General features: G+C 44.6%; 2 protein-coding genes across 4 annotated transcripts in view; both read left to right on the top strand.

Annotated features, from left to right (window-relative positions):
* The window catches only part of TMEM8B (transmembrane protein 8B), an 82,895-nt gene extending 61,085 nt beyond the window's left edge, over positions 1-21,810 (top strand). Inside the window, exon 15 of one of the 3 annotated variants that reach the window (XR_007146143.1) lies at positions 21,690-21,810. The gene's annotated coding sequence lies outside the window, so the exon portion shown is untranslated. Of the gene's footprint in view, positions 1-15,817; positions 16,085-21,689 lie in introns of those variants that run through there. The other 2 variants (XR_007146144.1, XR_007146142.1) reach the window with 2 other exon arrangements.
* On the top strand, positions 5,636-21,728 carry HRCT1 (histidine rich carboxyl terminus 1). The gene is made up of 3 exons (XM_047829287.1): positions 5,636-5,694; positions 16,723-17,249; positions 21,690-21,728. The coding sequence occupies exon 2, from the start codon at positions 16,834-16,836 to the stop codon at positions 17,173-17,175; it is 342 nt and encodes a 113-aa protein (XP_047685243.1). The 5' UTR covers positions 5,636-5,694; positions 16,723-16,833; the 3' UTR covers positions 17,176-17,249; positions 21,690-21,728.
* Positions 21,811-21,865: the final 55 nt, after the last annotated feature.

Genomic DNA, 21,865 nt, shown 5'->3' with positions numbered 1-21,865 from the left:
AAATAAGGAAGGGATTACTACAGTAAGGACAGTGGTTTTGGGGGTTCTCAGCTCAGAGGCAACAGTTACCAGGAGCAGGGGGAAGGGCCTGAGGCAACCATCAGGATGACTGGTTAGGGACTCTAACTTGGCAGCAAGCAGGCAGGTTCAGGTAGTTGGGCATCGGAAATGCTGGCCTTCCAACTGTGTCAGTAATTGTCAATGCTTGAACCAGAGACTCACAGAAAAGTCCCAGGAGGAATGGGGAGCCACCAAGCCTAGCTGAAATCCTCTCAGTAACTCCTTCAGCTCCTGTATCATCATTCCTGGAGATAGTAAATGGAAACTGAATTCATAGACAAGGCAATAGGGAATTGTAAATAAGAAGATGAGCCTACTATGTGGAATCATATGGTACTTGTCTTTTTGTGACTGGCTTATTTCAATTAGCATAATGCCTTCAAGGTTCATCCTTATTGTAGACATTGCAGAATCTCTTCCTTTTTTAAGACTAACAAATAGTCCATTGTATGTATATATACATTTGCTTATCCATTCATCAGTTGATGGAAACTTGGGTTGCTCCCATGTTTTAGCTGCTGTGAACAATGCTGCTATGCTAATATTAACCCTGCTTTTGATTTTTGTGGGTATATACCCAAAGTGGAATTGCTGGATGATATGGCAATTCTAAAAAAAAATTTTTTTTTCAACGTTTATTTATTTTTGGGACAGAGAGAGACAGAGCATGAACGGGGGAGGGGCAGAGAGAGAGGGAGACACAGAATCGGAAACAGGCTCCAGGCTCTGAGCCATCAGCCCTGAGCCTGACGCGGGGCTCGAACTCATGGACCGCGAGATCGTGACCTGGCTGAAGTCGGACGCTCAACCGACTGCGCCACCCAGGCGCCCCTCTAAAAAATTTAAAAAAAAAAAAAAATTTTTTTTTTTTCAACGTTTATTTATTTTTTTGGGACAGAGAGAGACAGAGCATGAGCGGGGGAGGGGCAGAGAGAGAGGGAGACACAGAATCGGAAACAGGCTCCAGACTCTGAGCCATCAGCCCAGAGCCCGACGCGGGGCCCGAACTCACGGAGTGCGAGATCGTGACCTGGCTGAAGTCGGACGCTCAACCGACTGCGCCACCCAGGCGCCCCTAAAAAATTTTTTTTGAGGAAGCTTCGTACTATTTTCTACAGTGGCTGTACTATTTTGCTTTCCCATCAACAGCATGCAAGAGTTCTAATTTCTCCACATCCTTGCCAAAACTTGTTAATTTCTGTTTTCTTTCTTAATAATAGCCATTGTAATGGGCATGAGGTAGTAGCTTATTGTAGTTTTCAATTCCATTTCCATAATGATGAGTGATATTGAGCATCTTTTCATGTACTTATTGACCATTCATATATCATTTTGGAGAAATGTTGACACAAATCTTATTCCCACTTTTGAATTAAATTGTTTTTTTTGTTGTTGTTGTTGTCAAGTTTTAGAGGTTCTCTATAGATTCTGGATATTAATCTCTTATCAAATATATGATTTGCAAATATTTTCTCCTATTTTGTAGGTTGCCTTTATATTCTATAGATAGTATTTTTTGATACACAAAGTTTAAAATTTTTCATTAGGTCCAGTTTGTCTAATTTTTTTTGTTACCTATGTCCTTGATGTCATATCTAAGAAGTTATTGCCAGATCTAGTGTTATAAGACTTGTGTCTTGTGCTTTCTTCTAAGAGTTTTATTGTTTCAGGTCTTACATTTAGGTCTTTAATCCATGTTCAGTTAATTTGGGGGTATGGGATCCCTTTAGGTAAGGGTTTAACTTCATTCTTTTCATGTGGATACCCAGTTTTCCAGTGCCATTTGTTGCAAAGACTGTCCTTTCCCCATTGAATGGCCTTGGCACCCTTGTCAATAATCATTTGACCATATGTGTGGGAGTTTATTCCTGGGCTATTTTATTCTATTGGTTTATAGATCTCTCTCCCCCCCCCCCCCCCCTTTTGCCAATGCCACACTGTTCTGATTGCTGTAACTTTGTAGTGAGTTTTGGAATCAGGAAGTGTGAGTCCTCCAGTTTTGCTCTTCTTTTACAAGATTGTTTTTGGCTGCTCAGTATCCTTTGAAATTCCATTGAATTTTAGGATGAGTTTTTCTATTTCTGCAAAACATGTCCTTGGGATTTTCATAGGGATTGCACTGAATCTGTAAGTCACTTTGGGTAGTTTTGATATTTAAAGCATGGTAAGTCTTCCAATCCAGGAGCATGGAAAGTGTTTCTATTTATTTATGCCTGTTTAAATTTCTTTCAGCAATATTTGTATTTTTTTATTGTACAAGTCTTTCAGTTCTTTGGTTAATTCCTAAGTCTTTTATTCTTTATGATGCTATTGTACATGGACTTATTTTTGTTATTTATTTTTCAGATTGTTCATTGTTCATGTATAGAAATGCAACTGATTTTTGTGTGTTGACTTTTGTGTGTAGTATCTTGCTATGTTGCTGAGTTCATTTATTAGCATTAACAGCTTTTTTTGTGAAGTCTTTAGAGTTTTCTCAATATCAGATTTTCTTCAAATAGAGATAACTTTACTTATTTATTTCCAATTAGGTTGCTTTTATTTCTTTTTCTTTCCTAATTTCTCTGGCTAGAACTTTCAGTACTATGTTGAAAGGGGGGCATCCTTGCTTTGTTCCTGATCTTAGAGGAAAAGCTTTCAGTCTTTCACCTTTGAGTATGATGTTTGCTGTGTGTTTTTCATATATGAGTTTTATTATGTTGAAGTAGTTTCCTTCTATTTTCATTTTGTTGAGTGTTTTTATGGTTAAATAGTGTTGAATTTTGTCAAATGCTTCTCCTGCATCAATTGAGATGTTCATGTGTTTTTTGTTCTTCATTTTGTTGATGTGGTGTCTTACATTGATTGATTGTTGTATGTCAAACCATCCTTGCATTCCAGGAATAAATCTGACTTGTTGTGCTATATAATCCTCTTAATATGTTTTTAAATTCAGTTTTCTAAAATTTTTACTGAGGATTTTTGCACATATGTTCATCAAAGATATTAGCTTGTTAGTTTAGATATTAGTTAGATAGAGATTAGTTAGATATTAGCTTGTTAGTTAGATATTAGATATTAGTTTTGTTTTGTTTTGTTTTGTTTTTTCCCTTGTGGCAGCTTTGTTTCCATTTGGTATCAAGGTGATGCTAGCCTCATAAAATGAGTTGCAAGTGTTCTCTCTTGTTCTGTGTTTTTTTTTCTTTTTATTTTTTTGGTTTTAATTTTTCTTTGGGTGTTTGGTAGAATTCACATGTGAAGCCATCTGGTCCTAGTGTGTCTTTGGTGGGAGGTTTTGGGTTACTGATTCAATCTCCTTATTTGTTATTGGTCTGTTTATTTCTTTTCAGTTCAGTTTTCATAGGTTATGGGTTTCTAAGAATTTATACATTTCTTCTAGATTATGCAATATGTTGGTGTATAATTGTTTATAGTAATTCCTTATGTTCTTTTTTATTTCTCTGTCATTGTTGTAGTGTCTCCTCTTTCATTTCTGATTCTATTTATTTGTGTCTTTTCACTTTTTTCTATTAGTCTAGCTCAGGATTTGTTGATTGTAGTTTTTTCAAAAACTTACTCTAGATTTTGTTGATTTTTCCCTATTGTTTCTCTATTTGCTATTTGATTTATATCCACTCTAATTTTATTTTTTTCTTCCTTCTACTCACTTTGGCTTTCTTCTCAATTTTTAAGCTTGTTAAATTTCAGACTTTATTTTTCCTAATAGAAATACTCCTTTAATTTCACTTTACATATTTTGATATGTGCTATTTCTCTCTTGTTCTCAATAATTTGTAATTTCCACTATTATTTCTTTTATTATAATAATTATAGAGTGTATTTCTTAATTTCCAAACAAATGGAGGTCATTGGGTAAACCTTAAATTTTTAAAATTTATCTCAGCTTGATTTCTAATTTAATTTCACTGTAGTCAAAGAATATGGTCTGTAGGCTACCCATCCTTTAAAATTTGTTGAGACTTGCCTTACGACCTACTTTCTGGCAATTTTTCATCAATAGTGTCTGTGTACTTGAAAAGAATGTGTCTTCTCTGCTGAGGGCAGTGTTTCTATATATGTCCATTTTATCAAGCTTCACAGTTACTTTATTCGAATCTAAATTCTTACTGATTGTTTTGTCTGCTTGGTCTCTCAATAATGAAAAGATATGTGTTAGAATCCTTTTCTTCATTGTGAATTTACTGATTTCTCCTTATAGTTCTATAAAGTTCTGTAAAGTCTAAAATAGCGACCATATGAGACAGTACTAGAAAACTCTATTGTACCACTTCACTGAGTATTAGGAGCATGCAACATTATAATTGGTGTATCCTGCTGGTGAAAATAATCCTTTGTGTTTGTATATGGATCCTGTTTATCTCTAGAATTTTTTCTGCCCTAAAATTTACTTTATCTATTATTAACATTATACCAGTTTTCTTTTGCTTAGTATTTGCTTGACATATCTTTTCTATCTTTTTGCTTTCAACTTTTCTATCACCGTTTTTTAGACTTTTGTAGTAGATAGCACATAGCTTAAAAAAAAATTTAATGTTAACAGAAAGGAAAAGGAATGAGGTCTAAGGAGGGTCACTTCAGGTATCTAGCTGGCTAGAGGCTCATGGCTCATGACACCAGGAACTGAGACAGGGAATCAATCTCAAAATATCCCACTCCACCCCCATTCCTGACCCTAATCCCTCTCTCCTCCACAGAAACATCATTCCATGAGTCACCTCTCTCCCTTGGTGATTCCCATGGAATATAGGGCTCAATCTTCTTGCACCTTTAAAATAAAACCTTCTTTGACATAATTTCCTCCTGCAGCTGCTGCCTCATCTCTCCTCTCCCCTTCACTGACCAGTTTCTCAAGAAGTTATTCCTACCTGTTCTACTATTCAGTTGTGCATTCCAGATCCCTAGATTTATACTTGGCTTCTCCTTCTTAATTCTCCTCATCAGATGTGTCAGAAAGTTGTCTTACTTCCATCTCAATAATATATTTTGAGTTTGTTCTACCTGCTTTTCTCCCAGATACCATTGTGATGCATGCACCTATCATCTCTTGCTTGGACCACTGCACCTTGTTCTAGGAAGGGGTTTCTGATCCTTTCACAGGCTAGCAGTGATACTCATCTATCTCTGAGTTCTTATATATTTACCTGTTGCTCAGCTAAGGCCTTCTGGGGATCTAGTTTGGGGACTTGTCCTTCAGCTGAAGTGATGTGGCACACCCACCCACACTCCTCATCTCCCATAGCTCTGGCCCCCAGAGATCAGACCAGAGGGATGGCTCATTTTCACTGGGTACCACCTCCAGAAATGGTCTGTCCCTGTGGCATTTTACAGCCTAATGCTGGAGAGTGGTGCCCTGAGCTCTGGGTACAGGCTCCCAGATGGTTAACTAGGCTGGGCTAATTGAACACTGCCTTTGGCAGTCTTCATAATCAGACGGGTTTCCTACTGGGAGCTGAACCCTTGGGTGTCCCTAACTGTCCCAGGGTAATTTTCCTACCTTTCAGCAGATACAGAATTGTGTTATGAGATTCAGTACCCCAGGAAACTCCTTGTTCTTGCCTCCACAGAAATAATGGTGCTACCTCAGTGTGGGTTGGTTAACAGGCCTCAGAGTCCTTATCCAGAGGGTAGAAACAGGTATGTCATTCTTCCTCTACTGGATTTCTCAACAGGTACACTACTGGTGTTTTGGACAAGATATTTCTTCCTCGTATGGGACTGTCCTCAATGTGGAATGTTTACCTTCCCTAGTTCTTGCATATGAAATGCTGACCCCAAATGCTGACCACTTCAAACACCCCACATATTTCTAAATGTACTCTAGAAAGATTCTGTCCTCAGTCTAAAAAAAAAAAAGAAAAAGAAAAAAGGCACCATGTGGACACTCATAAGCAAGGAAGTCACAGAGATTACCAAGATACTGAAATCCTATAGTGTTTTCAAGTCTGTCTTGGCTTGTCTCCAGGACCTAGACCTTCAGCTCTCTGAGGCTGTGACTATGATTCATCCCTGCCTGCCCTGGCACAGGATGTGATCCAGAGCAGGTGTGAGTGAGCAAAGGAATAGGATCTGTGGTGACTGGATGCTCTAGGTGACACTGTTCAGTAGAAATGCTACACAGGGTGCATGTGTAAGTTAAATGTGTAGCTTTAAAAAAAGTAAAAAGCAGCAGGTGAAATTAATTTAAATAATATATTTTAGGGGCACCTGGGTGGCTCAGTTGGTTAAGCATCCAACTCTTGATTTCAGCTTAGGTCGTGATCTCATGGTTTGTGAGATTAAGTCTCGAGTAGGGCTCTGTGCTGACAGCATGGAGTCTGCTTGCGATTCTTTCTCTCTCTCTCTCTCTCTCTCTCTTTCTGCTCCTCCCCTGCTCTCTCTCTCTCTCAAAATAAACTTTAAAAATATATTCTTATTTAATCCAACATAAAAATTATTATTTCAACCTGTGAATAGGATAAAAATTATTGATGAGATATTTTCCATTCTTTTGTGTACTAAGTTTTTGAAATCTGAAGTCTATATCACATATACAGACTCTCTCAACCCAGACTAGCCACATTTCATGTGTTCAACTGCCATGGGGCTAATAGCTACCAAGTGAGACAGAACTAGAAAACTCTATTTTCCTACTTCCCTGCACAACTATTGCTTATTTCCCCCTGCCTACAACATTGTGTGTGTGTGTGTGTGTGTGTGTGTGTGGAAATTTTCAAATATATATATAGGTTATATATATATATATATATATATATATATATATATATATATATAACTGTAGTGTGAATAGGCATATACTTAAAATCTAATTTCAACTATTGTTAACCATTTGCCACATTTACTTTATCACATATGAATTCATCTATCCAACCATCTTATTTTTTTTTATTATTGTCTTTTTTTTTTTTTTTTTTTTTAGTGAAGGATAGGTTGGAAAGCCACTCAGGAATCTATTATCTCTTTGGATGTTCTACATAAGCCTGAATCAGGAGTTTTTCAAATTTTTAGGGCAAAAGTCTTGAAAGACTCTTCCCTTTTTCTATCCATTATCCTCCCATATTCTCTTTTTCCTCTCCTGTGGATTCTCAAAGACATGGCTTCTCTTTCCAAGGATGGCATCATGTCTCATTCGGTTCCATCTCTCAGTCCAGGACTGGGTTAGAGGTAGACTTTGGGGCCAGGCAGGCCTGGGCTCAATTCTGGCCCTGCCACTTCCTGGCTCTGTGCCTCATATGTAACATGAGAATAACAGAGTTGTGGGAGGTTCAAGTCAGATCAATTTGTAAAGTGTAATTATTCTAGCAATTATTAAAATAGTAGGTTGGGGAGAAAAGGGAAAGAAGTTTATTACTTATGAATGACCCTTTCTTTTGCACTTTGCTGGGGCCTTGTGAACAGTTAGGTTCCAGAATTTACCTGGTACATTGTAATCATTTCTATATAGGTCTCCTATTCAAGGTAAAAAGCTCCTGGAGGGCAAGGACTATGTCTTTCTTCTCCCTAGCCTTAGCATTGAATTCAGGGCTTGATTAAATAGATATTAGTTAAATAAACGAATAGAATTCTGAGGGTCACAATTATCTTTCAGTGGTGGTTTCAGGAAGTTACAGAGACTCGAGAAGTCAGGAAGGAAAAAAAACTTAGACTGTACAGATTCAATCCGTCCCCAGTCTTTCTCTCATAGTGCGTAAGGGGAAACTGAGGCTCAAGAAAATTTACTGTTTATCTGTGCATTCACGTCTAAATGCTCATGGGCATACCATCCAGGAGAGTTGGGGAAGAGCATTCCCTTGGATTAATCAGCTCTCACACATTTCTTTTTTTTTTTTTTTTTAATTTTTTTTTCAACGTTTATTTATTTTTGGGACAGAGAGAGACAGAGCATGAGCGGGGGAGGGGCAGAGAGAGAGGGAGACACAGAATCGGAAACAGGCTCCAGGCTCTGAGCCATCAGCCCAGAGCCTGACGCGGGGCTCGAACTCACGGACCGCGAGATCGTGACCTGGCTGAAGTCGGACGCTTAACCGACTGCGCCACCCAGGCGCCCCAGCTCTCACACATTTCTGAGGACAGACAATCTGGTATACTTCTTATACTTTTTGGCATATTTAAGCTGGCACCAATTGAGTTTATGATTCTGGAGTCTGACTGATCTTTGGTGAATGAGGTAGATTGCTTGGTTGGTATTCAGAGCTATTCTATTTGGGTGGGCATGGTTTCTGAATATTTTTTCTAAAGCTATAACTTTTGTTGCTTTTATTGTTACACAAGGTAGATGTTTATTGTTGAAATTTAAAAAATATAGATTGCCAGAATAAAAATCAATACTGGTAACCTCACCACTCAGAGAGAAGCACTGTTAACATCACATTGTATAGCTCTCCAGACTTGTCTGTGCATATATTTAGGGTTACAATGCAAACATTCCCAGCACTAACTGCCCTATACGCACAGATAAGGTCACATTTTTATGTTCCCAGATTTTGTAGACTGTATTTTCCTTTCAAGTGATGTCAGTGTTTCCATATACTCATCTCTAACCCCATCTTCCCACAGTCTCACCACTTATTTTTGGAACTCCCTGGGGGCTACCTCACATATTTCATACTTCATTCCTCCTCCTTCTGTCTCTTTTCTCTTTTCCATCACCACGTGGGGCCAGAAGAGACCAGTATTCCCCTGGCCCTGGATATCACAGCTCCCATCTACCTTAGAGCTTCGAACCTCTGCTACTCGGCTGTCATGTGTGGAAGTGGGTAGCTTTCTACAATGTGGGGGACCTCCGTGGCCTGGGTCCTCAGCTTGATTCCTGATTCAATAGGTTGAAAGGGGGAGAAAAAGGAACTTAGAAAACCTTCTCAAAAAAATGGCTTGACTTACAAGGAAAAGGGCCATTTTGAATGTCAAAGATTGCCCATTAATTCCTTTTCTTTGTATTCTTTCTATAATAATTCAGATTCTTCTTCAGATAGATACCCTGGGCTTCCTAGGAAGAAGCTCACATATTTCCTTCCTCAGCAGAATGTTTTATTTCTTCCTTGCCCCACCATTAGTATTCTTGCTTAATTTATTCCTTTTTTAAAAATGTTTTGTTTATTTTTGAGAGAGAGAGAGAGAGAGAGAGACAGAGTACGAGCGAGGGAGGGACAGAGAGAGAGGGAGACACAGAATCCGAAGGAGGCTCTAAGCTCTGAGCTGTCAGCACAGAGCCGGACGTGGGGCTTGAATTCGTGAACTGCGAGATCATGATCTGAGCCAAAGTCGAACCCTTAACCAACTGAGCTACCCAAGTGTCCCTGTATTTTTATTTTTAAATAATCTTATTTATTAACCTCTTATTTGTGAATAGTTTTTAGCAAAATCGTTTAAATTTTCTAGGTATGCAATTATACAATTCATGATCTCTGTCTTTTATTTTATGCTCTTTTTAAAATTTATTTTATTTTTTAAATGTTTATTTATTTTTGAGAGAGAGAGAGAGAGCAGGGGAGGGGCAGAGGACCTGAGGCTCCTGCCTCTGTGCTGACAGCAGAGAGCCCCATGTGGGGCTTAAACTCATGAATCATGAGATCATGACCTGAGCCAAAGTCAGACGCTTAACCAACTGAGCCACCCAGGCACCCTTATGCTCTTTTTTTTTTTAAATAACATGTTTATTTATTTATTTTGAGGGAGAGAGAGTGTGTGAGTAGGGGGAGGGGCAGAGAGAGAGGGAGAGAGAATCCCAAGCTGGCTTCATGCTGTCAGCACAGAGCCTACACGGGGCTTGATCTTATGAACCAACTGGGAGATCATGACCTGAGCCAAAATCAAGAGTCAGACGCTGAACTGACTGAGCCACCCAGAAATTTCTCTTACCACTTTTACTTAACACAGTTAAAAAAAAGAGCATAGGCGCATCTGGGTAGCTCAGTCAGTTCAGCAGCGTCCCACTCTTGATTTTTGGCTCAGGTCATGATCTCATGGTTGGTTCATGAGATTGAGTTCCAAGTTGGACTCCATGCTGTGTATGGAGCCTGATTAAGATTCTCTCCCTCCCTCTCCCTTTGCTCCTCCCCTGCCTGTGTGTGTGTATGCTCTCTCTTTCTCTCAAAATAATAATAAATAAATACAAATAAATTAAAAATAAAAGTAATTTTTTTTAAAGTGGTGAGTGTGAACATTCTTAATTATTCCTGATTTTCATGAGAACATCTGTGTTTTTTTCACCAACAGTCATGATGTTGGCTACTGGTTTGAGATATTTTTCTTTTTAATCATATTAAGAGAGTATCCTTCTAATACTACACTTCTATTTTTTTGTTCATTTGTATATTTATCAGGAATGAATAGTGAATTTTATCAAATGTCTTCCTGCCATCTATTGAGGTGATTGTATGATTTTACTCCTTTTACCTATTTATATAATTAATTACAACAATAGATTTCTAAAAATATCAAACCACCCTCACATTCCTAGAATAAACTGTATTTGCTTATGGAGTATTAGTCTTTCAGTATTCTGCTTGGGATACAAACATGGTATTCATTTTTTAGAATTTTGATATTTGTCTATGGTGTTTTCATGCTATAGTTGTCAGGGTTGGTATCAGGATTATTAAAAAAATTTTTTTTAATGTTTATTTATTTTTGAGAGAGAGAGAGAGTGTTGAGTGGGGGAGAGGCAGAGAGAGAGGGAGACACAGAAGCAGAAGCAGGCTCCAGGCCCTGAGCTGTCAGCACAGAGCCTGACGTGGGGCTCAAACTCATGAGCTGTGAGATCATGACCTGAGTCGAAGTCGGACACTCAACTGACTGAGCCACCCAGGCACCCCTGGTATCAGGATTATTATGCTAGTTTTATAAAGTAAATTTTATAGATTAAAAAAGGAAAGTTTCTTTCTCTATTCTTTGAGACAGTTTGAACAGCTCCTGTTATTTGTAGGATCATTTTTTTTATTAAAAATTTTTTAATGTTTATTTATTTTTGAGAGAGAGAGAGAGAGAGGGCCAGAGTGTGAGAAAGGGAGGGGGCAGGGAGAGAGAGGGAGACACCGAATCGGAAGGAGGCTTCAGGCTCTGAGCTGTCAGCACAGAGCCCAACGTGGGGCTCGAACTCACAAACCATGAGATCATGACCTGCGGCAAAGTCGGACACTTAACTGAGCCACCCAGGCGCCCCTCCTTTTCCTTTTTAAAAATAGACTATTTTTTTTTAGAGCAGTTTTAGGTGCACAGCAAAACTGAGTGGAGTGTACGGAAATCTCCCACATACTTCCCGTCTCCACATATGCACAGACTTCACCACTGTCAACATTTGGCACTATGGTGGTACATTTGTTATAATCAATGAACCTGCATCCATATATCAGAGTCACCCGAAGTACATAGTCTACATTAGGGTTAACTCTTGGTGTTGTACATTGTAAGGGCTTTCCTGATGTATAATGACATGTACCCACCAGGATAGTGCCTGCGAAATAGTTTCACTGCCCTAAACACTAGCAATGGCACTGTTGCCTCTGTGCTCCGCCTATTCATTCCTCTCTCCTCTCTAGCCGCTGGCAGCCACTGATTCTTTTGTCTCCATAGTTTGGCCTTTTCCAGAATATCATATAGTTGAAATCATACAGTATGTAGCCTTTTCAGATTGTCTTCTTTCTCTTACCAAAATGCATTTAAGATTTCCTCCGTGTCTTTTAATGGCTTGATAGCTTATTTCTTCTTAGTGCTGAATAATAGTCCACTGTTTCAATGTACCTTAGTTTATTTATTCATTCACCTACTGAAGGACATCTTGGTTGCTTCTAAGTTTTGGCAATTAAGAATAAAGTTGCTGGGGTGCCTGGGTGGCTCAGTCAGCCAAGCATCCAACTTCGGATCAGATCATGATCTTATAGTTTGTGGGTTTGAGTCCTGTGTCGGGCTCTGAGCTGTCCCAGAGCCTGCAGCCGCCTTCAGATTCTGTGTCTCCATCTCTCTCTCTGCCCCTCCACCTGCTTGTGGTCTCTCTTGAAAATAAATAAACACAAAAAAAGAATAAAGCTGCTATAAACATCTGTATGCAGGTTTTGTGTGAACATAAGTTTTAAATTACTTTGTGTTAATACCAAGAGGTGTGATTGCTGGATCATATGGTAGCATGTGTTTAGTTTTGTAAGAAACTGCCAGACTATTTACATAATGACTGTAACATTTGAGTTCCTTTATATATATTTTTTACATCACATTTTTAATGTCAAAATTTCACCTGGGTGTACCTAGATGGCTTGCTCTGGCTTCTTCAAATAGTCTGCCTAGTACTCAGGGTGAATTTTCATCTAAAGATGGAATTCTTCAGCTCAGGGAAGTTTTTTTTAAGTTTATTTATCTTGAGAGGGGATGGGGGGAGGGACGGAGAGAGAGGGAGAGAGAGAGAATCCCAAGAAGGCTCTGCACTGTCAGCACAGAGTTCGACGCAGGGCTCATACTCATGAACTGTGAGAACATGACCTGAGCCAAAATCAAGAGTTGGATGCTTAACCAACTGAGCCACCCAGGTGCCCTTCTTTATTTCTTTAATGATCATTTCTCCATGGGCTCTGTTCTCTACTTGTAGAATGTCCGCTATATAAGCTTATTTGATTTCCTGGCCATTTCTTCCCTCTCTTTCTCTCTTTATTCCTTTTTTTTTCCCCGAGACTTATGAGGATGGTTCTCAAAGCAATCTTTCCTGATTTGATTTTTAATCTGAGAGTAAATTTCCTGCTTTGAGTATTTTCCCAAGTTTATGTATGGATTGACTTTTGAATATTATTTAGAATATACATTTTGGGATTTTACTATTTCTCCATTTTTTTAGATTCTAGTAACCTTGGTAATAAGGTACAATACTTGATATCTTTTTTTATATATCTAGCAATTTTTCTCTATTTGCTCACTTTATTTATTCATTTATTTTTAAAGTTTATTTATTTTGAGAGAGAGAGTGTGCATACATGTGAGTGGGGCAGGGGCAGAGAGAGAGGAAGAGAGAGAATCCCAAGCAGGCTCTGCACTTTTAGTGAGACATAGGGCTTTATCCCCACAAACTGTGAGATCATGACCTGAGCCAAAATCAAGAGTCGGATGCTTGACTGACTGAACCACCCAGGTGACCCTATTTGCTTGCTTTAAAGAGGGACCTAGACTGATGTTTGTTTGGTATTGTAATTGAAATAGTCCTATAAAAATTCTATAGCTTATTTTCAAGCATGTTGGTGTAAGGCAAATGGAGAAAGAAGAAAAAAGAGCCTGGTTGTTTATGATTTAGTTTTTTAGATTGGGGTTGGGGGTGGTCTACTTGGCCATGATTAGGGCAGGGAGAGCTCCTGAGAAGAGGAGAGAGGTTTGCTGCTGTTCTTGGCAACTTCTTTTCAATATTTACTAAGGTCACCCACAGTTAGGCAGAGGAGCATCTCCCTTCTCTAACTGGCATGAGCAAGCCAAGTTAGGAACGTGCTGGCCAATATCCCTGCTTTTTGTGCAGAACAAAAGATGAGCTGAGTCTTGGCCTTTCTTCTGAGAGCAGCCACCCGTGCAATACCTAAAGTCACTCAACTTGTTTTTTGCCAGTGCCCACCTCACCCTCATTCCTAGTCTTGGCTGTCTATCATAGGTCTTAGGGGAGGCTCTGCTGGGGCATACCCTTCATTACCTCCCAGAGACACCCTTCCTTAGTCAGTGCCTCCATCAATATGGTTTCATTTGTACTATATCTTGTGGAAATTCCTTAAAATTTCCAGACCAGAATCTGGAACAGAGAGGAGTTAAGTAAATGGATTCAAATTATGATCTATAAACAAAGATCAGAATACAAAACTGATTTTTTACAGTTTCACCACTAGGTGGTGCTACCAAGCGCTGAAAACAATGGTTGCTCTCTTGGGACAGCCAAGAACCACTTGCATCTAGTACACGCAGGAGTTTGTGAGCTTGTATGGAACTTGTATGCACTCATGCATATGTGCATGAATATGTGCCTGAGTATGTGTACACACACAATTCTCGGTGCATGAGTTTACCTCCAGAGCAATTTACAAGGGTGCACAGATATGTGAGTGAATGCATAAATCTGTGCACTCTGGAAAGAATGGGCATGGAGCTAAATGATAGGAACTCCAAAAGGCTGATCTTTCAGCTGCATAGTCTGAAACTCCAGTCCCTCAGCTAGGAAGGTAGCTTGTGCGGGGTGCAGAAGACCAAACCCCATGAGAGAAATACAACCACAGTGCTACACAAGAGCTTTTCTGACACAGTCACACGTTCCTCTAAAGTCATCAGCCCTGCAAACCCTTGTGTTCAGTTGGGACTCCAAGAAGGTCTCAGTCATTTCTGCAGTCCCAGAGGACTGTGGTCTCTATACCTTCCCCCGAGTGCTCAAAGCATCTAATCAAACACCCACTCTGGGATCCTATCTTCTGTCCAGATGGGAAGTGACCCTGCACTTAAGAAAACAAATGTCACGTGTGTGTGTGTGTGTGTGTGTGTGTGTGTGTGTGAGAGTGAGGGAGGGAGGGAGGGAGAGAGAGAAAGAGAGACAGAGATAGAGAGGTGGGGAGTTCAGATTCATTCACATCTGTACAGCCCTTTCCCGGTTATCTCTGTAGAAGATCACCAGCTGATCTCAGACTCTCACTCTGGATGCCCCCCTCACTCTAGGAATAGTGCTGTCTTGATTACCTGCTGTACAGAATAGCCCACAAAGCTGGGAAAACTTAAGCAAGTCCCTTCCCTTCTCTGGCCTCAATTTCTTTCTCAGTGAGGGCTGGGTCTGGGTGATTCCAAGAGTGCTTTGTGCTGACTGAAGCTCTGCATGTCTGCAGTTTGCAGGGTCCTGCCCCATCCGTGGCTGGTGTGGAGTGGGAATCTCCTTCGAGAAGGAGAAAGTTCTGTTGTCTTCCTCCTCCTCCTTCCAGCAGACTTCCTTCCTTAATAGGCCCCGAGGGAAGGCAGCTGGGCCCCCAGGGCCCTGGAAGCCATAGGAAGGAGCTCTCACTCCAGCATCATTAAAAGTTGAATTGGCTTTCACTCTGAGGGCAAAAGCCCCAGGACTCATTAGACCTGCTGCCCCCTGAGCCCAATTTGGTTGAAGGGAATGTTTGACGTTTTCATCCAGAGAGGGTTTTCACTAAGGGTTTGAGGCCTCCCTGAGAGAGCTCATCTCATTGAGGTCTGAGAGGAAAAGTCCCCGGAGGTCACCTTTTGCCTTGGAACTTTTCCAGAGGAGGAACCAGGCTGGGTCAGGGGACGGGCTTGCGTAAGGTCACACAGAGGCTGGCTGCTGAAAACACTCCTCCAGGTGGTAGAGAGATGAGCACACAGCAGGGAAGGATAGAAACTGTGGGGGCGCTCACTGTGGAGGGTCCCTGGACATCTGTGGTCTCATAGTGAGACAGAGAGCCGCATGTGAAAAGGAGCTTTGAGGACAGCTTGACAAACCCACAGCAGAAAGGGCTCCCCAGGGAGATAGCGGGTGCCCAGCCCTGAGGCACGTGAGCCAAATGGACAGTACTTGTTTAGGATGAACAGAGGGGATTTGGGACCAGGAGGGGTAGGGGAGTCTGCGGCTGTTCAGGTCCGGCCTGCTCTGTAAATTCTCCACCAGTAAGGAATGGTATGTCACTTCTGCTGCTCAGAAGGTATGGGATGGAGCCAGAAGCCTGCCATTTATGGCCAGTCAAGACTGTTGAATGGGGAACCAGGAGGCTGGGATGGCGCCTGGCCTCTCTGAGCTCAGTAGCCCCCTCCCTGCCTCCTGCAGCACGGGTAACTCCCAGACTGGGCACCGAGGACCTAGAGACGGCGTCTGGCTCTCTCAATGATGAATCTGCCCGCAGTGCCTCACTGAGCTCTGGACGTACAGGACAATTCATTGCACAGGGCCCGCCCCTGTCCTGGAGGACTCCGGCAGCAGGACAGACAGCCAGAGGCGCTCAAATCCTGAGGTCTCCCCAGCCCAAACTCCACTGCAATATTGATGGCAAACATGTGTCAGGGACTGGTTTAAGTGCTTTATAATCTTAACTGCTCAAATCCTTAGAAAACCATATGTATGGGGGAAGGTACTCTTTTTTTCTTTTTTTTTCTTTTTTAATTTGAGAGAGAGAGAGAGTGCGAGAGAACATAAGCAGGAGAGAGGGGCAGAGGGAGAGAGAATCTCAAGCAGACTCCACACTCAGCACAGAGCCTGACTCGGGGCTCAATCCCATGACCCTGGGATCATGACCTGGGCCAAAGTCAAGAGCCTCAACCGACCGAGCCGCTCAGGTGCCCCAGAAAGTTACTCTTACTAGCCATTTTACAGATGAGGAAACGGAGGCACAAAGAGGTCAAGTAACTTGTGTATAGTCATAGAACTAGTGCGTTGTGTTGTTCCAGAACCTATGTTCTTACTTGCTATGCTGTCCTGTCTAAAAGAGGAGGGAGCGGAGGCCAGGGAGGGGAAGGGGCCGGTTTGGTCGTTTGGCCAGGTGACAGGGATGGGGGAGCCGGGACCTCTTGTCTTCAGCCTCAGGGTTCTTCCTTCCACAGCCCCTCCTGACAGTTCCTCTGTCCCCACCCAGCCTCCCCATGGACCTCCCCAGAGTTAACAGTCGCCTGGCCTCTTACTTGGCGGGCAGCTCCAGCCCAAAGAGGCTGCACCCACATTCCCTGGCTGCTCTCCAGCCCGCAGGAGCTGAGGCAACAAAGTCCAGTGAGTGTGAGGGCTGAGCAGAGGCCGCCGAAGGGGAGGCAGCAGCAGGGAGCTGCCGAGAGGAAGGACTGTCCAGCTTCCAGATGCTAGGCCTCCTGGGAAGCACGACCCTCGCGGGCTTGATCACAGGCATTGCCGTGACTCTTCTGCTGTTGGTGCTGCTGCTGGCCACCTGCCTGTACCACGGACAGCGGGACCATGACGTGGAGAGGAACCGCCCGGCCGAGAGGAGAAACCGAGTCCGGTGGGCCCAGCCTTGGCTCCTCCCGGGCCGGGGCCACCCGGGACACGCTCACTGTTTCCGTCATCCTGGCCACGTGTCTCACACGCACCACGTGGGCCTCCACCACCATCGCCTCCACCGACACCTCTACCACCAAGCCCACCACCAAGCCCACCTCCATGCCCACCGAGGCCACCACTGACGCCTGTGAATGGCAGCCACTGCCTGCCCTCCCGTGGACCCCCATGCTCCTGTGCAGAAGGGCGCCTCTCTGTGGTAAACACTGAGCACTGTGCCCTGGGTCCTGCTTGGCTTCTTTTGCATACTACCCATCCCCCCCCCCCCCCCCCCAGGGTACTATAAGGAGAGAAGCGAGGAGCACAGGGGTGGCCCTGCGCACACTGGAAGGTAACAAGGTGAGAGCAGAGATGGTCCTTTGGGGATGGACCCTGCCTGTGACTGTAACTCCCAGGGGATACCAGTGCATGTGGATGCACAGAAGATGTACCGTGCTCTCTGAAGTGCTGTCCTCTGATTTACTCAGGCCCTGGCCAGGGGCGTAGCTGGGAGGGGACAGCAATGCCTTGTGTTTGGAGAAGACAGTATGAGGCTGCAAGGTCAATTCACTGGTGCCTTAATACAAGAAAATAAAAACTACGAGGAAGCTTTTGTGAAGAGGCTCTTGATCGTACAGCTCGAGTGGGAGAGAAGGATCAAGCCGCCAGGCATGTGTCTGCAATGCCCTGGGAACATCCTTCTCTGATGAGAAGTGAGTGCCTGGCACTGGCAGCTTATGCCTGCTGCTTGAGGGCTGGCCGTGCCCTGGGGGAAACTGGGCAGGCCCTGTGGTGCTCCAAGGGCAGTAGGAGAGAAAAGCTTGGGGCCTAAGCTCTGAGGGAGGACGTGGGGTTTGCACGCAGCCCTGCCTAGAGAGGGCTCTCTGTGTACCAGGGGGGCTTTGGGCTTCTGTGGGACAGTCCAGGGGCTCAGAGAAGAGGGGTGAGGCCACCCAGGCTGGTCACCAAGGGCTCTTTCTCCAGTGCTCTTTCCAGTGCATCTCCGGGGCAGACTGAACCCTGGGACCTGCAGAAGCCCTAGTCTGTGAGCTGTGTTGAATTCAGTGTTTCCTTGATAACTTGATCAGGGTTTCTTATCCAAGCCTTGAGCCTCCAGCTCCCACACCCACTGGTGCCTGTGTATAGCAGAGGGGCTGGGAGGTTCTTTAAACTGGAGGAGGTGGTGCTGGGTGGCCTTGGGAGAGTGCTTGTCTCCCCAGGATCTCAGTTTCCTCTTCCGTAAAATGGATCGATAGCAGAGACCTCTTCTTGCCAAAGCCTGGAGGCATGTTCTAAATACCCCATGAATAGCTGGCACAATTCCACAGGGAGGAAGGAAATCTTGTCCTGAGGCCTTCAGCCTGGGCTTGGGTGGGAAGCAGAGAGAGGAGAGCCTTAGGGGCCAGGAGAGGTGGTGGGGAGGGGCTCGAGAACGGGCCAGAAAGTCAGGGGCCTGGTGACTCATTGGAACAGAACATCCTGTTTCTTTTCTAGTTCCTGGTGGATTCTCTGTGAGGGTTGGAGGTGTAAGGGGGAGAGGGAGGCAAATCCACACTGACAGCCGTGCTAGGTTTCTGGGCTGGGAAAGTAGGTCACGGGTCACCACGTACTGCTGATTTTATCTCTGCAGCGTCCTTCAAATCTGCCTCCCCTCCAGCATTCCCGAGTCTGTCCTAGCTTGTCCTCCCCCCCCCCCCCCATCTGGACTCCTGCCCATGTCCAGCCCTGCCCCTTTTTGAAGCATCTCTGCACCGTGGCCTGCAGGATCTGCGGAAACTCCTTATAGCCCTAGGGGTGAAGTCCCTGCCTCCTGGTTGGTTATTAAAGGCCCCTGATCTGGTCCCTGTCCCTTGCTCCTTTTGTCCTATCCACACTGCTCTGGTCATTGGCCCCAGAAAACACCTCGTACTTTCCCCTCTCTGTGTCTTTGCCCAAGAAGAATTTGTTGCTCCCTCCTATGGGTTTCCAATTTGTTATTCATATTTATTTTTATATTTCTGGTGGAACACTGAATACATCTGTCTCTTCCCCCAGAGATTTATGGCAGGATTCAAGGGCCCCTGCCCTCATGCATCTAAGAAACTTTGAGGGCTCCCTGCCCCCAGTGCAGAACCAGCCCACACAACAGATGCTCAGGAAAAATTCTCAGAACGTCATGCTCTCTGGAAAAGTAAATATGATCGGAATAACCGCTGCCAGAAGTTTGGGGCTTGAGGGACACCAAGTATGGCAGGACCCTGAGGGGATTAGGCCTCTGAGCTCCTGGGGCCCTTGCTGAGGAGGCTTGTGCTCCCCCTCCATCCCCAGTGTTGGGGGCCTGAAAAGTGGGAAACATTTAACAGATGGACGTGGGTGGGCCTGCTGGCTTGGACGTCCCCTTTCCCTCCCTCATCTCTTTATGTAGCCCTGTGTCAGTCTCGGATGGCCTGCCTTTCCTAAATGTGGCCTGGAGTCTCTGGGAGAGCTCTATTCTCTCTGCTTTAGGATGTCTGCCATCATCTTTGCCCTTCTAATGTAAGGGAAAGTAAGGGATGTGTCTTTTTCTGATCAGTTGATGATGGTGGCTGTGGGCGACACATATGTATCTAAATGGTAGTTATCTTGGGAAGTCCCACGGCGTCTGGGGTCCATGGTCAGGGGCTGTATATCACAGGATTACAATAGTCACAAGAAGAGGAGAAGATACCCAGAAAAAAGCCCCTAGCACAAACGTCTCTGAGCAGTAGTAAACATGTATGGCTGTCTTGATCTTTCCAACTCACCTGAGAATGCCGCTGCTGCTTAAATCACAGGACAGGGCTGTTGGGGGATAGTTGAAGGCAAGGACCCTGCACTGAGTGGGCATTGTGGTGTATCTGCACCCTGTCCATCTTCATCAAGGATGGCTCCTTGTGCCCTGGGCTTGAGATGCCGTGTTGGTCATTCCATGTTGCAGACTGCGGGTGTGACATCATATGCAACCCTGAGGAGCCTTCGTAGCAGACTGGACCTGTCCTCACAATATCCCTGGGGCCCTCTCATTGTGCCACACAGCCTGTGTTCAACTATTGAATGTCTGTTGTCAGAATGGATCAGAAGGCCTAGTTTACTGGCGAATCAGAGAAGGGGCCCCAATCTCAGAAACAGATAAGGAAACCCATCCAAGGCAGAAGACAAGAGGGCTGAGCAATTGTCCTTTGTTCCAGTTTTAAAATGCTGAAAGACACACATCTACAACGGGTGGCCTCCAACTACATGCGTCCACAACGACCAGGCAAACGAGAATTCAAAGAAACAAATAATTCAGTTTGAAACTGTATTCCTCTGGTGCCCTCTGTCTCCTGAACTGGCGAGTTGATTTTGGTGATTCAGTCTGAAACCATGTGCCCCAGACTGGTGCATCATGTTTCCTTTCTGCTCTGGCTGCCCTACTTAACACAAATAATCCGAGGTGTCCAGGTTTGCCATGGGCCCGGCTTGCCCAATGCCGTTCATGCAGAGGAAGAGCCCGGAGCTCATCTTGGAAAAGGGAAGAGTGAGAACATGACAGGCCTCATTTAGTCCAAATAGTTGCTCTCTCATCCTGCACTTAGCAACTTCCTAAAACTGGTACTAAAAAAACATTCACTGGGGCCTTGGAGAACTCTCAAGAAACCCTGTGCCTGGTACCTGGAAGCATTGTTCCTCACTGCTCTGTTTCTTAGAGTTTGGGTCAAGTGAGACCGGCAATCCAGCCTCCTTTCTGGAAGTGGGGTCGTCTCAGGCGGTTAGCCGTGGAAGAGCCGGGACCGGGTGGCAGTCAGGAGGCAGCCCTTCTGGCAGACTTCCTGGGTGGCCTGGCCCGGCTGGCCCCTCACCGGGATGGGCTAAGTGGAGAGCCTGCCTCGCGGGGCTGCAATGGTGTGGGTGTGTGTGGGGGGTGGGGTAAGTGCAGTCACGGAGGGGGCAGGCAGCTGTGCAGGTCCTGGGCCCACACTCACAATTGGAGGAAGGAATCCAGGAAGTTCTCAGAGCTGCTCAGACATCTCGGAGCCTTGTCCCAAGCAGGACCAAGGCTGCAGCGCCCAGGGATGAGTGTGCCGTGGCCTGGCCCCTGGGGTGGCCCCCAGGTCAGGAGACCATGGCACCACTGCCGGCTCTGTCGCTTGGAGAAGCCCTGGGTAAGTTTTCACAGCATCCGAGTGTGAGCAGGCAGCAAGGAGGGTTGGGGAGCGGGGAGGCCATGCAGAAGACGGCTTCTCCTGGAACAGGAACCACAGGGTGAAGGAGCCCCATAGTGAATCACTGAAGGGGTTTGGATCCTGCCCTATCTAGATAGTGCTCTCCCACCCCATGCAGAAAAGGATGCCAAGTGAAAGGGACCACAGCCCCCTGCCAAAGGCCCCATGGCCCTTGTGGTGACCTGGCAGTGCCTCCGCCCCGACCTGGCACAGAGCCTTTCTCCCCACCTGCGTTCCTGCCCCTGCTCAGGTCCAGGAGCTCAGGAGGCATCGGATAGGCTGATTCAAGGACTGGCCCAAGGTTTCTCCAGGGGCGGAGCCCAGGCTCATCCGGGGTCCGCAGGAGGCGGAGTATCTTGTCTTTTGTCTGAGAAGACAAACTCTTGAAATCTGTAGGCGTCACCAGGGGGCAGGGTTGGCAATGTTCCCTCTGAGCAAAGTCTTCTGTTCCTTCTTTCCAGCCCCTCCAAGTCCAGGAAGTCTTGTGCTCACATCTTTCAGGACAGCTCTTCTTCCAGAAGTCGCCAGCGGAGTTGACCACAGTTCTTGGAATCCAGACCAGAGGCTTAGAAAACAATAACAGAGACCCACCGAGGTCTGAGTAGCACCATGCGGGGTGCCCTATGGCCCAGAAGGG

Source organism: Prionailurus viverrinus, chromosome D4 (assembly GCF_022837055.1).
Source record: "Prionailurus viverrinus isolate Anna chromosome D4, UM_Priviv_1.0, whole genome shotgun sequence".
Taxonomy (NCBI): domain Eukaryota; kingdom Metazoa; phylum Chordata; class Mammalia; order Carnivora; family Felidae; genus Prionailurus; species Prionailurus viverrinus.
This window is presented reverse-complemented; position numbering and strand designations above follow the sequence as displayed.

Excerpts from the sequence above, each read along its gene's own strand:
- HRCT1 (XM_047829287.1), top strand. The coding sequence starts at position 16,834 with ATGCTAGGCCTCCTGGGAAGCACGACCCTCGCGGGCTTGATCACAGGC.